We start from the raw sequence: 14,964 nt of genomic DNA, 5'->3' as shown, positions 1-14,964 counted from the left end.
TTTAGTTTTTTTTAAAATAGTGATTAATATTTTTTAATTTTATAATACTTCAAAAAATTATTATAATTTATCTTAAATTTTTTCTCTTATATTTTATATAAATAAATTATATTTGCATAATGCATTAATAAAAACAAAAACCACTTATTTGTTCATAATTTATCAATTAACAAAACACACACACACTATTCATAACACTGGCATTTTTTTTTTCTTGTATTAGAAATCAACTTGAAATCCAACTTGGAGTCCTCCTAGCAAAATAGTGCGGGTAATTACAAGTTGATGCTTTAAAAGATTGTGACATGATCAGAAAAACAATGAACATTATCGACCATCCAGTTTTTCCCCATTTTACTGTTCCAAAAATCAAAGATCAAAGGCTACAAAGAGCAGTTTGCTTCAAAACTGTATTACAAGGATTTGCCAATTTCATGCTTAGATAAACTGATCTGCCAACACAAACGATGTACTTAGAAAGTCTCCGTGCCTTGAAATATACTCTTCCTGTCTTAACCCTTGAGAGCATTCTCCTCTTCCCTTTCCCTCTTTCATCAAATGTGTAGCCAACGTATTGCTTTTACCAACGTGCCACAAGCAGTTTGGATATGTACAGATCAGGAAAACCAAAATGGTACAAAATCGAAAGATCCACTAATCGTCAGCACCAGAAGCAAGCTTTTGCCTCTTCCATTCGCGTGCTTTTTCCAAGATTTTGAGATTGTGGGCATGAGCTTCTTCTGGAAACACATAATCTATGTATTCCTCGTACCTGCAAGAAAATGGTTAGTGGAACTGATAAGGACAGGGGGAAAACATAGAAAACTGAATCTGTAAAATCAGTAGCATCGAAACAACGGAGTGTCAGTTCATTGACATGTCTAAGGACCAAGCTAAGCGGGCATGTTAACACTCAGTTCTTTAGTACAGATGGATGCATGTGGCACCCAATTTAAGAAGTGAGTTTTATCAATAGCACTTCTCCCAAAAATTTAAGTGACTACAGGAAAATTTCAGAATCCAAACTAAACCCATTAAAACTTTATTAAGAGAGAAATATGGCCATTTTAGTTTAACTTGCTTGTGCAATGTGCTTTCAGGCTATAAAACACCAAGTTGATGCCTTTTGGAGTTCTTTTTTTAAATGCTTTTGGCATCATCAAACAAATACATTCAACCACAATGTGAGGCTCCAAACTTGTATCTGAACTACCATCTCGATTCCCCTAGAATATATTAAGGTCCCCAGACCATAAATGATGAATTAAGCAGCCTTTGGCATCATGCAAGAGAACATGATTGCAACAATGTTGTCAGCAGATGGAAGATAAAACACAAGTAGATTACATACCCAGCCAGGCCGTCTTCAGAAGCAATCTGCTTTCTCTTTTTCAGTTTCTTAGGCAGCTTAGGCTCGACAAGGCTGACATCACCAAGCTGGCCAAAACTTTTCTCCATATCCAACCATTCATCTAAGAGCATAGCTCTTTCTTCTTTCAGTTCAGGGGCGGACATTCTGAAGTAGTTTAAAGCTTTCTCAAAAACTCCTAATGAAAAATTTAACGGTAAGAATCTAACTGAAAGTATATAATAATTAAAGAATGCACTGGTTAAAAAGATCAGGATTCCTTACTTCTTGCATTTTGAATGCACAACTTCTGTTCTTCCATGGCAGATGCCTCAAATTTAGCATAGCTGATCCAAACTTTTAGATGTTTTGTGCGATCCAGGAGCCTCTCATAAAGTTCCCGAGTTCTATCATATTCACCCTCAGAGATTTCAAAATCAATATATGCCTGCAGGCAGAGGAAAAACTCATCACCCAGTACATTTCATACCCTCCGACCCTCTAACCAATAAACAATAATACTTACTTTAAACAAGAAAAGTTATCAAATCAGGCAGCTTAGAGTTTTAGAATGACAACAATGATTCTCCTTTACCACAGTTTCCAAAAATCATGTCCTATATGAACACATCCAGATTCCTTCCATTAAACAATATACTACAAGAGGAAACCTAACTGACACAGTGTAATGAGAAAAGAGAGCAGATGAACAGCATAACAAAGAAAAAAAACTAATAGGATTCAAAAGAAATAAATTGATTAGAAAAAGGTATGGCATTGAACCTAAGGTAAGTTCCTTCGCAAATAGCAAAGTCCATGACCTAAAGAGACAACAGCTCCATGCAAGGAAAGCCAGCGATAAGAATTCAAAGAAGTTAAAGTAGTATGATAATGAGGAGATCAAGAATGTTTGGTGAGCCAGGGACATATAGTTAATTCCTATAATTGATGAAGGGTATATGGAATTGCACCCAGGCTAAGTTTGTGGGCAAATAACAAATTCCCGGCTCTACAAACACCACAGCTTCTTATGTAAAAAACTGGCAATGAGACTTCAAAGAAATCAATGCGTGCGTGCAGAAGGGGTCTGATTGATATTGTCAGGAATGTCTGATTGATGATTCCTATTATCAGCATGTCATTCCACAACCTTTAGCGACAAAAATCACTCAGCCCAAAAAGATACAGATGATATAATGGACAGGAGACAGGTAAAACAAAAAGATACAGATGATTATCAGCATGTCTGATTGATGGTTCCTATTGTCAGGAATGTCTGATTGATGATTCCTTTTATCAGCATGTCATTCCACAACCTTTAGCGACAAAAATCACTCAGCCCAAAAAGATACAGATGATATAATGGACAGGAGACAGGTAAAACAAAAATTAATGAAAGAGAAAACAGAGCACAGATATGACTCAAAGAACAACGTGATTTGCTACAGTTGTCATTAACCTGACAAATAGCTTTAACCATTTTATATATGAAAAATAAAAGTTTGGGACACCATGTATCACAATGTATGATAATTGCATTCTTTGTGAAAAGGTCTTCAAGACATACATAGACTATTAGATTCAAACATGAAATCAAACAAATAGGAAAATTTACCATTACAGGACACAAAGACACCTTGATTTAAAATCAAGGAAGTGCGACCATTTTTGCACTGTAGAGTTATGATTATCGGCCCCGCAATACACTTGCAGAACATATAAATGCTAAGTTCAGGATTACAGTCAACAAAGGACATGAATTACAAATATGTAATTAACTAAAATGGGGACAGCATATAAATTACCTTCCACAACAACTCTGGCATGTCCAAGGCTGGCTGTGCTATAGCAAGCTCAAAAATAGATCGTGCCCGTTCGGTTTCACTCAAGGACCTCTCCAGTTCAGCATACTTGCTCCATGCATAACAATTCTCAGGCGACCACTCTAAATATTTCTCATAGAGTTTTCGGCAACGGTCAATATTACCAAGCTGCAGCTCAATCTCAATATATTTCTTAAATACCTGTTTGTCAGCAAGCAAAGGTGTCAGAACAGATCAACATAGTGTAATAAAAACATAAAGATTGTATTATCAGCCAACATTTTACCTTATCTTTAGGAGCTTTTCCAATAGCATTACCTAAAACTTGCCGAGCTCCATTCAGATTCAAGTGTCGGATCTCAAATTGGGCTGCTAAAAGCCAGATTTTCGCAAATGAGAATTTCTCATGTGGAATCAGGTTCAAGCATTCCCTGTTGAAATTTAAAAGTGAATTAGAAAACTCTTCAAAGTCAGTTGGATTGACTTGTCAATGCACCAATCCCCTTGTTTTATTGTTATTGTTCTGGAACCCCTATTTTTATTTTTTTCATTATTGACAATAAGTTGCAAATTTATGATCATAAGACAGTCAGAGTATGATATAAATGAGCATGCAATATGTCTGTGAGAAAGTATGGAGTATAAAAGGAAGAGATGAGGAGGTCATGAGGGGAGAAGTTAATGTGCAAATCAAAATCACACAGCATTGTATGCTAACAAAGGCACACTTGTACACCATATTAGAGACAAAAAAAAAATCACTTTGCTTGTGCTGCCACATTTTTTTTTTTTTTCAGATAAGAATGCTGTCACATAGTCAGTGTGCGCCATTAAGATGGTTGAGCACTGGAAAGCTCTCATAGATCTATCAAAGAGCAGCAGCATGAACACAAAATCATCACATTTTCAGAATAGATGATTAGAAAAGAACAACAATTAAATATAATTAGGAGCACTTCAATTAATATTTGATCCATATTTTCTCTCGATCCCCTCAAAAAAATCAATGATACTACAACAGATTCTTATCAATATACAAAGCTCTTGAAAACACAGACTCCTGTAAGACCTATCCTCTGCTGGCAACTCTTTTGACAGCTAAGACATTACGCATCAGCCAGTTCCTTGTTTAATAAAGGGAAACTAAAGAGCATTGTACCGACCACCATCAACATCAAAAAAAGAGAAACCAATATAATCATTTCAGAAAAAGCAAGATTACCTATATACCTCCCTCGTTCGCTCTATATCTTCTGCATCGAGCTCTTCATAAAGGGCATAATTTATCCTAAACCACACAAATGCAGGAATTATAATCAGCACTCGACCACAACAAATACCACAATGCAATATGAATTTCAAATCCAAAAATTACCATAGATAGATATATCTTTGCCAGTATCTCTTCTCTTGAGCAGGTGGGACATTAGCAATTGCTCGTTCATACACCTCCCTAATCCTCACCTTATTTGTCACACTCTCCTCCAACCTAATGTAGTCAAACCACGCATCATAATTCAAAGGATTCTTCCTCACTTCATCTTCATACTGAAACCTCCTCTTCCCCACAATCGCATCCTCAATCCCTTCTTTATCACCATACTGTTTCTCAAACGCAACAAACTTCCTATATAAATCCTCCGCCCTCCCTTTTGGTATATGATCCAAAGCAAACTTATAAATGCACCTAGCCCTCTCCGTTTCCTTACACCTCTCTTCAAACTCCGCAAATGCAACAAACAACATCTCAGCCTCCTCATCATCAGCTAACTTCTGAACCGCCTTTTCATACACATTTCTCGCCCTTGCAACTTCGCCATTCTTCATCTCAAACTTTGCAAACCTAATCCACGCACTCACCTTTGGATGACACTGAACAAACCTCTCAAAAATTCCTCTGGCACGTTCCACTTCATTATACCTCAATTCAAACTTTATATATGAAAGCCAACCTTGCTGGTCCGGCATCCACCCCATCCATCTCTCAAAAATCTGCCTAGCTCCCGCAATATTCCCCAGCATCTCCTCCATGTGAATGTACTTATACCAGAGCTGATCAACCCTCGGGAGAAGGGTAACAGCCCGGTCCCACACATTCCTTGCATGATTTATGAACTTGTTTTTCATTTCCACCTCCGCGTATTTCAGCCATAAAGTATGATTCCGGTAATCCACCTCGAGCGCACGTTCCCAAACTGAACGCGCGCGATTAAAATCCTTCTGAGACTCCTCCCATTGCGCGTACTTTATCCAAACGCTTATATTCCACCTCACGCGTCGAATTAAGTCCTCGAATTCCTTCCTCTTACGGAGACGGTAATCGCCGAGTTCAGTTGAGTCTGTGATTTTCTGTTTGGGCGGTCGGATGTCGGCTTCTTGTCGTTCTCGTGCTTCGCGGAGGATTTGTTCCGCTGTTATTTGTACCGGGGCGGGGGTTTTGTTCTTGACTCGGGTTGGGCGGGGGAGCTTTACCTCGGTATCTTTTCGTGTTAGGTAGCCAAGAGAAGGATCGCCGTCTTTATTGGAAGCCATGATTGTAGAATTAGGGTTTGAATACAAAGAATTTGGGGGTTAGGGTTTATCTGTTTTGTGGTCTGTGAATGAGCGAGCGAGCGAGCGAGCGAGGGAGAGAGAGAGAGAGAGTGAGAGAGAGGTGGAAGGAGATTTTAAAGACTATATAAACGATGTAGTAACTAGTAACTGAAGTATTATTTTCTACAAGGGCGGATGTTCTTTATTTATTTCGGGGAAATTACAAAAAAAATAAAATCATCTTCTATTTTAAATGCAGTAACATTTCCCTCGTACTGAGTCAAAATCATTTTTAAATTTTGACCGAATCAAGCACTGTTCATTCAAAACTTTTTTTTTATTTGGGAAAATATGACTTCAAATTACTGTTAAATGTTTTTTTAATTCCTTTACTTGGTAATTAAAATAACAAAATAATCTATTTCAATGAAATTTAATTACAATGCTTCTTATGATAAATATTATTTCCATATAATTAAATAAAAATAATGAAAGGTTCCCTCAGCATGTAATAATATGTGTATATTTTTTAATTTAATGATTTAATATTTGGTTAGGATTAACAGCTTTTTTCAAAATTTATAAGCATATCAGATGATTAATTTGAATTTTTTAAATATTTATAAGCTCATTAAATTTTTAATTTGCAACACATTAATAATGTTTGCATATTTTTTTATATTAAAAAAAAATAGTTTAACCAGTAGCTTAACAATTTCAGGCATTCAAAACTACAATTAAGCAGTTGAGTTCAGTTAGGAACAAACTTCAAGATAAAAAGAATAGAAAACAAGAGCCAGAGCAGACAAGCAAGCTGTTAGGGGTCTTGGCGCCGGGGTGCGCCAATAAACACACTGCTCGAAAGACGCTTAGAGCCCGCGCGCGCCGCGGTGAAATTGTGAGGCAACAGAGCTATCAAATAAATATATATTTTTTTATTTTTAAAATTTATTTTTTTATATTAATATATCAAAATAATTTATAAACACAAAAAAGTAATTAAAAAAAAACATTTTAGTGAATACAACAATTCATGATGCTCTTTTAAATAACTAGAATTATCAATAAAATTAAATAATTCCCTGAAGAAAAATATCAGGCCACCCTCTCTCCTGACTATTTGGAACCTTTCTTTCGTTAGATCCAATGACAGTATAAATAAAAACACAATTATTAAACTAACTCACCAAAAAAAAAAAAGAACTAAATATAACAAAAATAGTTTATCCAAAATTTGAAGCTGCAAAACTAGAGAGAGAAAGAGATATATTTCACTTCCATTCCACGCAAGAGAGTCTCATCTACTATCACTTGTCACCTCCTTCTAGGGTTTATTTCAAGGTCTACAAATTTCCAGTTTTGCCGTTTCAAATTCGTTACTTGAAAGAAATTAAGTGCTCCATTTCACTCCAAATTTGATGGAGGTAAGTATTTTTTTTTTATTGGATTTTGCATTTGGTTGTCCTTTTCAGTTTAGTATGAGTTTGGTTGCTAAGAAAATTAAGAGATATCAAAGACTACATTTTGAGGGTTTTTTGTGTTGTGGAGAAGTAATTATCCCTTTAAATTTATATCTTTCATCGCCATCTCTGATTCTTAGTCGAGGATCAAATTTTGCCAGTCATTCATTTTGTTGAAGGGGATGTTTTTTGGATTCTGGGTTGCCGTTAGAATTTAAATTTTTTTATTGTTTAATAAAAGGTTTCTTAATCATTTGTTTTGGTGAGGAAGTGAAATTGTATATAGCTAAGTTTTGCGGAGAAAGAATTATTTGGTTAAGTTTGTTTCATTTCTTGCGCTTACCAGTTCTTAGCTGCCAAAGGGTTTTTACTAGCTTGTTTGATGACTGTTGCTGGTTTCCATCTTTTGAGATTTTTGGACCTTTTGGATTCTGGTTGCTGTTAGAATTTTGTAATTTTGATTGTTTTTTTTTTTTTTTTTAATTTCTCGTATCTTGCATTTTATGATTCTTAACTTTGAATTAGAGCTTTGCTAGGCTTGCATTTTCTTTAAGCTGGGAACTTTTTAGATTCTGGGTTCGTGTTGGAATTTAGTAATTTTGATTATTTTAGTAATTCTTTGCGTTTAGATTTTTAGCCTCCAGATAGAGAGCTTTGCTAGAACTTTCATTTAGTTGAAGTTTTGAAACTTTTGGATTATGTGTTGCTTTAGAATTTCTAAGTATTGATTATTCTAGAGAAACATTTCTTGATTATCTTTTTTCTTTTAATGAAGAAGTGAAGATTATGGCTAAAAGTTTTGTGGGCTTGAAATTATTGGGTGATTTATGCTCAAAGTTGTGCACTTTTAAGTGTAGTGAATTGATGTCATTGCTTTTTATCTTGTTAATTTTAGGAGGATTGATGATGGGAATGTGATTACAAAATGTAACATGATAGATGAATACATGATAGAGTTGTCTGTTTTTGGATGGTATGGATGAAGGATTTGGGTGATGAAGTGGCTTTGATGGACATGGCAGAGGAGGCACACCTCCAAGGTAAAGAGAGCGAGTATTCTATGAAACCACCTGAAAGCTCCAACTTGTTGGAATCTCGTGAAACAGTTATAGCCAGTGCTGGTGATTACCCTGAGAGTTCATTTCATGTACTTGCTGATGTGTTGGAGGGCAAGAATGGAAATAGGAGTGCAAGCCCTCCTATGGATGCATCCAAACAGCCATGTTCTAGCCCTCGCTCTATGGATGATGCTGGGAATATGGTTGAAGAATTAATGGTGAGAAATTATGATGGTTCAAACTTAGCTGTTGTTGGTACATCAAACAATAGGGAAAGGATGCAAGCCAGGCAGAGCCAGTGGCCACATCTTTATCAAATTGGAGGGGGATCAGTAACTGGGATTTCTTGTAGTAATACCTTGTATAGGGACAGTGGTCAAGCATTGCTAGATGTGCAGCACCCATCTTCATCTGACATTTTGGTTCAAAAAACCTTGAGCAATGAAAGAAATGAAGTCTCAGAACAATTGGTGCATACTGACTTTAAAGGGTTGTCAGGCAATGTGAGTTCACATGGTAGTTTACGGACAAAGATTCTTTCAAAATCAGGATTTTCTGAGTTTTTTGTCAAAAACACCTTGAAAGGTAAGGGGATTATTTATAGAGGGCTGCCACATGATAGCTTGAAACTTGGGCCAAGAGACCAGAATAATGAAAGGTCCGCGGGTGGCACTTTGGCAGCTTCTGATACTCCTTTGAACTTGAGTGCTAAAACTGTAACAATGACTTATTCATATGGTATCACTGGGCCGAGCCCTAGTGGTTCTGATCATGATGGACTGAGTTTGAGGAAATGGCTGAATGCTGGACAGCTGAAAGCAAATAAAGTTGAGAGAATGCAAATATTTAGACAGATTGTTGATCTAGTGGATTATTCTCACTCTCAAGGAGTTGCCTTGTCTGACTTGCGGCCATCCAGCTTCAAGTTGTTGCAATCAAATCAGGTTAAATACCTTGGTTCAGCTGTCCCAAGAGACATGTTAGAAAGTTCCATGGATCAAGATACACCCTGCTCCGACAATCATGTGGTCAGGAGAAGGCCATTGGAACAAGGAATGTTTTCTTTTGTTACTGCATTTGCCAAGAAGCAGAAGTTTAGTGAGAGCATGAACTATATAAGTAGCTGGCCTCAGTTCTCTACAAAACATGGCTTGAAACTTGAATCTACAAGTGATGGGGGTGTCAATACAAATGTCTCACAAGATTCACAAAATGAAGCTCCTGAACGTAACCATGACGCAGGATATGGGATTCAGGCCAAGTCCAGCAGCCATGAGCTGTCTAAAACAGGTCAACGACAGTTGACCTCTATTGTTGACCGGCTGGAAGAGAAATGGTATACATGTCCCGAGGAGTTCAATGATGGCATCTGCACGATTGCATCAAATATTTATGGTCTTGGAATTCTACTATTTGAGGTTCGAAGATGTTTTTTGTTGTCTTGTCTGTTGGGCACTCTCACTCAACTTCTATGATATTGCTCAATGTTTAATTATTTGATAAATGCTATTAATGAAACATCTTCATCCGTGAGATAACTCTGATTGTTACTCTGGTTTACCATGGTGCAGAATTTATTTCCATAAATAAATGTTTTCGAAGAGCATTTTATTTCTTATAAATTCACGTTTCATGAGTCTTGAAAGGTGGCACATTGTTCTGTGTAATAAAAAAAACTCATTTGTTTGCTGCTCTGTCGCTTTTCCCAACTGCTACTTGTCCATAACAAATTTGATTATTGGGCTTTCTAAAAGCTGGTGATTCACAAGCTGAGAAGATTTTGCTGCCATATGTAGTAGAAATTACAGCCATAAAATTGCTGCCATTATCCAAGTTTGGCACCAGTACTATTCTTTTGTCGGCTAGATAAGCCTATCAGCTATGCATCATGCTTATTTTTGTTTGTCATTCCCTTTTATTCTGTTTAGATATATGAGTCTGGATTGAATTTTATATATATATATGATTAATTAAGTTGTTTCTTTCAGTTGCTTGGTCGTTTTGACTCTGACAGAGCACAAGTGACAGTAATGTCAGACCTTCGTCACAGGATTCTTCCTCCTCAATTTCTATCTGAAAATCCAAGGGAAGCTGGATTCTGCCTTTGGCTACTTCATCCTGAACCTTCATCACGCCCATCAACAAGGCAATCCTAGCTTGTTTTAAATTTTGTAAAACCTTGAATTTTATTGGATATGAAGACCTTAGGAGCATGAGCATGACATTACATTAATCAATAGTCTTGACCTTTAAATCATTAGAGGACTAAACTTAAATTGAGTCACAAGAGTTGTTAATTTTTTCCAAGATGTTAATCTGGTTGTGAGAGTTTTCCTTGAACTCAATGTGATCCAAGCACTTTGGAAGTGTCAGTACCAACCTTATAATTTTTCAAGTAGTTAATTGTGCTCCCTTCTGTTTTTTTTTTTTTTTTTTAATTTCATTTCTTTTTAATTTGTGTTCACCTCTTCATAAACAGAATATTTACATCCAAGGAAAGCTAGCCTATTGCCAAAAAAAATCCTCAATACCATAAGTTGTGCTTCTACAAATGAATGGGGGACTAAATCATTGAAGATCCTATCTCACACCTTCTCACCAACATTAGGTCTCCCAATTATTTGTTTTAATTCACTCTCTCACCTGATCCAACTTATACATATGTAGTCTACCCTTTCATCTTGTTGGTGGTGTTAAAGGCATGAAGTTTTAGTGCACATCTAATGGAGTATGTCTCATGGACCTTAGTGAACTGTGGAAATTTTTGTTCAACCTGGTCAGTGAAAGGGAAATGAAAGGAAGGCTGGATTATTTTGACTTGTGTCCATCATGATATTACTAATGGAAGTAGATGGAACAGGCATGTTGAACCACTTATAATAGGTTGAGATATTAAAACTGCCCCTTTTATAGAGATTGAGGACCTTATCAAGATTTTGGCTGAACTATGGGATTAAATTGCACATGCATCAGTTTTTGTGTAAGTGGGTCCATAAATGCGATAGAATTTTGCACTGGAGAAATCATTATTTTTCTCATAAAAAATGCATTTCAGGTTTTTCTTTTCTTCCCAAACTAGTGCATTTAGTTGATGGTGAGATGTTCAAGCTTTTTTACCCGGATGGTTGTCAGCTAACTCATGCAATAGCTGAGGTGCAAGTTGTTTAAACTTTAAACTAATACTCATGTGACATTCTATTTTGTATGCATGTGGCAGGGAAATCCTACAATCTGAATTGATTAATGGATTGCAGGAGGTGTCCGCAGAAGAATTATCATCCTCTATCGACCAAGATGGTGCTGAATCAGAACTATTGTTTCATTTCCTTGTTTCATTGAAGGAACAGAAGCAGAACCACGCCAGTAAGTTAGTGGAAGATATCAGGTGCTTGGATACTGATATTGAAGAGGTTGTTAGGAGAAACTGCTCAAAGAAACACTTGCTCCATTCTTGCTTAGAGAATGACTTTCTAAATGCAAGGCAACCTACCTCTGAGCATAAAGAACCTTACAGGTTGGAGGCATTTTCTCAAGTATCACCTCATTTTAAGACAAAGGATATGAGGTTGATGAGCAATATCAGTCAGCTTGAAAGTGCTTATTTCTCCATGAGATCCGAAGTCCAGCTTGCTGAGACTGATGCTACCATTCGCCAAGATAATGATTTACTGAGAATTCATGAGAACTGGTATATAGAACAAGAGAGTGAAGAAACACAGAACACCACTGATTGCCTTGGATCCTTTTTTGATGGTTTGTGTAAATATGCTCGTTATAGTAAGTTTGAAGTACGTGGGCTACTAAGAACTGGGGACTTTAGCAATTCTGCAAATGTTATTTGTTCTTTGAGTTTTGACCATGATGCAGACTATTTTGCTGCTGGTGGAGTATCAAAGAAAATAAAGATATTTGATTTTAATTCACTCTTTAATGACCCTGTTGATATTCATTATCCAGTTATTGAAATGTCAAATGGGTCAAGGCTCAGCTGCATTTGCTGGAACAGCTACATCAAGAACTATCTGGCTTCAACTGGATATGATGGTGTTGTGAAGGTGTGTATATCTTTGCATGCTAGACTTTTTACCGAAGAAACACCTTTCTGTGATTATCAATGGTTGACCTGATATGGGACAACCTTGTCATACTTCTGGCATGGATATCGAGTTTTCTACATCAGCTTCTGAATATCTTGTGGGTTATAAAAGGATGTCAGGGTCATGTCCAAAATACCATCGCCACCTAAATTTTCAAATGACAGCTTAAAAAAGAAAATCACATTGTTGCTAATCTATATGTCTATGTTTGTGAGGTTTCTCCACCTCTTGAAGCACACTGGTCCCTTCTCTTACATGCTGTAATTGCTATTTTTTCCTGACCTTTTCAGATTTTCCTGCTTATTTTTTTCCATAATGCATTTTAGATTTTTCAGTCGTATTCTTAAATTCCTTATGTTGCTCTTTACCTGATTTGCTTTGATGCTCCAGCTATGGGATGTGAGTACTGGTCAAGGGGTTTTTCAATACAATGAGCATGAAAAGAGAGCTTGGTCCGTGGACTTTTCTCAAGTATGCCCAACAAAATTAGCCAGTGGTAGTGATGATTGTTCTATGAAGCTATGGAGCATTAATGAGGCATGTTCTCCTTGTCTCCTTTTTATTTTGTAATAGTTTGGGATTCCTAAAACCAGACTTGGAAGAATGTTTCCACTATTTAATCCACCCCCCCCCCCCAAAGAAATTATTAGTGCAGAATTGCTATTATTATTGATATATAGAAAGCCATAAAAAATATCAATTACAGTTTTATTACCACATTGAATTATGCTTCTTTTTCTAATGCATAAACTTGCATTCAAGATATGCTCTATTGATGGAAGTTATCTAGGACAACAAGATGGCACTTTCCTCATAAATGTCTCTGTGCATGATGTGCACATGGTGGAATTAATGGTCACAATTTAGCACCATTTGTGTTAAAATGTCATAGTGCTGCATGGTTTTTCTTGCTGCAATTTGCTTAATGCACTTCAAACTTTTTTGCAGAAAAATAGTATAAGCACAATCAGGAATATTGCAAATGTTTGCTGTGTGCAGTTCTCTTCTCACTCTACTCATTTACTGGCCTTTGGATCTGCGGATTACAGAACCTATTGCTATGATCTTCGGAACACCAGAGCCCCCTGGTGTGTGTTGGCTGGCCATGACAAAGCTGTGAGCTATGTTAAGTTCTTGGACTCTGAAACTCTTGTTACTGCATCCACTGACAATTCATTAAAGATTTGGGATCTCAATAAAACCAGCTCTAGTAGTTCATCTGCCAGTGCTTGTAGCATAACCCTTGGTGGGCACACTAATGAGAAGGTTGGTGTTGGAGGAGCTAGCCAGTTTGTTCTTGCGCTGCTTTTATTTTTCTATTTTTTCATTTTCCCCTGTGTGTTGGCCTTAACTTTGCATCTCTTGCTCCTGTAGAACTTTGTGGGTCTATCTGTTGCCAATGATTACATAACATGTGGTTCAGAAACAAATGAGGTATGGCTTCAGTTCCTCGTGTCACGTTGATTTGCTTGATAACCGGTGAGGATGAGAATTCATCACTGAAAAGGGGTAAAATGAAAGGGAAAAGAATAGAGTTCCCAGCTTTTATATACAACAAGTCAACCATTTTTGCCAAAATACAGCCACTTTAACTTCTTGAAGTGATGTTGTCTCCTTTCAGGTTTTTGCTTACCATAGATCTCTACCTATGCCAATCACTTCTTACAAGTTTGGCTCAATCGATCCTATTTCTGGAAAGGAGACAGATGATGACAATGGGCTGTTTGTTTCAAGTGTCTGCTGGAGAGGGAAATCTGACATGGTTGTTGCTGCCAATTCAAGTGGGTGTATAAAAGTATTGCAGATGGTTTGAAGCAAAGGTAGCCATCTGGGGTCAATCAAGAAACTGCATTCGTGTGACTTCCTTGTTGCATGGGGATCAGAGCCTTTTCTGGAAGGCATATTCATAAACTGAAACCGCAAAATTTGCTTGGCAATATCTTTGAGCACACAAATGTGTCATCTGCTCTACAGTCTCTACTTGCTGAGTGACATAGGGTTTCAGTTGGCTGAACTGCACCTGACCTAGAGCAGCAAATTCCGATTCCAGATCTCCAGATAAGAAAGATCAGATACAAGCTCTGAGATATTTGCAGGTGAAAGCACCTGACTATCGTATTGTTTAAGAGGGGACATTGGCTGTAAATATAAAACAAAATTGATTGAGATCAACGTGGTATCAAGATGAGCTGGATTGAGATAAAATTCTCAAAGCCAACATCAGGCATTGAGATGCTACAAGTTACGTTGGTGACAAGGTGTCTGACCAATTTCGGCATCTGGGAATTGGTTTGCAGCCCTTGAAAGTTTTGGCAAGGACCTCCGTATGCACTCGAGTTTTGAAGTCCTGTTTAATAACGAGGCAGATTTGAAGCAAAGTGGAAATTTAGACCAATTCCATCAATTTCCTTGTATTTACGGATTAAATTTTGGAAGTGTAAAAGCTTTATCTTGTAAATTTCATAGAATACAAACTGTGTATATGACAATATTGTTTTAAAAGATTATTTTAATTGTAATGTCGCTAGTTCAATTTGGAGATATTATTTGTACATATTGTCTTGTTCAAAATTGCATTTTAGGCGTCACAATGAAGTACTTCATGGACTCCCATGGTAACATTTATGCAAGTCTTGTAAAGGAAAA

The 14,964-nt window shown here is 36.8% G+C and overlaps 2 protein-coding genes across 3 annotated transcripts; one reads left to right on the top strand and one right to left on the bottom strand.

The window, feature by feature from the left end:
* Window positions 1–306: 306 nt before the first annotated feature.
* On the bottom strand, window positions 307–5,834 carry LOC118035055 (uncharacterized). Its single transcript, XM_035040543.2, has 7 exons — window positions 4,547–5,834; window positions 4,394–4,459; window positions 3,458–3,602; window positions 3,154–3,372; window positions 1,634–1,796; window positions 1,352–1,547; window positions 307–772 (listed from the first exon to the last, which is right to left on the bottom strand). Exons 1-7 carry the CDS (start codon window positions 5,701–5,703, stop codon window positions 655–657), a joined length of 2,064 nt encoding a protein of 687 aa, XP_034896434.1. The 5' UTR covers window positions 5,704–5,834; the 3' UTR covers window positions 307–654.
* A 977-nt stretch (window positions 5,835–6,811) lies between these two features.
* On the top strand, window positions 6,812–14,837 carry LOC118035024 (protein SPA1-RELATED 2). 2 transcript variants are annotated; one of them, XM_035040514.2, is made up of 8 exons: window positions 6,812–7,127; window positions 8,059–9,639; window positions 10,210–10,367; window positions 11,439–12,276; window positions 12,709–12,855; window positions 13,318–13,584; window positions 13,693–13,752; window positions 13,940–14,837. In XM_035040514.2, exons 2-8 carry the CDS (start codon window positions 8,134–8,136, stop codon window positions 14,129–14,131), a joined length of 3,168 nt encoding a protein of 1,055 aa, XP_034896405.1. In that variant the 5' UTR covers window positions 6,812–7,127; window positions 8,059–8,133; the 3' UTR covers window positions 14,132–14,837. The 2 variants fall into 2 exon arrangements, with proteins under 2 accessions (XP_034896405.1, XP_034896395.1); XM_035040504.2 differs by having other exon boundaries at window positions 6,815–7,127; window positions 13,267–13,584.
* Window positions 14,838–14,964: the final 127 nt, after the last annotated feature.

This window comes from Populus alba, chromosome 3, assembly GCF_005239225.2.
Source record: "Populus alba chromosome 3, ASM523922v2, whole genome shotgun sequence".
In the NCBI taxonomy this organism is placed as follows: domain Eukaryota; kingdom Viridiplantae; phylum Streptophyta; class Magnoliopsida; order Malpighiales; family Salicaceae; genus Populus; species Populus alba.
This window is presented reverse-complemented; position numbering and strand designations above follow the sequence as displayed.

Excerpts from the sequence above, each read along its gene's own strand:
- LOC118035024 (XM_035040504.2), top strand. The coding sequence starts at position 8,134 with ATGGTATGGATGAAGGATTTGGGTGATGAAGTGGCTTTGATGGACATG. Across the intron at positions 9,640-10,209 it reads TTGGAATTCTACTATTTGAG|TTGCTTGGTCGTTTTGACTC; the intron begins GTTCGAAGATGT and ends TGTTTCTTTCAG. Across the intron at positions 12,856-13,266 it reads AGCTATGGAGCATTAATGAG|AAAAATAGTATAAGCACAAT; the intron begins GCATGTTCTCCT and ends ACTTTTTTGCAG.
- LOC118035055 (XM_035040543.2), bottom strand. The coding sequence starts at position 5,703 with ATGGCTTCCAATAAAGACGGCGATCCTTCTCTTGGCTACCTAACACGA. Across the intron at positions 4,460-4,546 it reads CAAAGATATATCTATCTATG|GATAAATTATGCCCTTTATG; the intron begins GTAATTTTTGGA and ends TGTGTGGTTTAG. Across the intron at positions 3,373-3,457 it reads GAAAAGCTCCTAAAGATAAG|GTATTTAAGAAATATATTGA; the intron begins GTAAAATGTTGG and ends GCTGACAAACAG.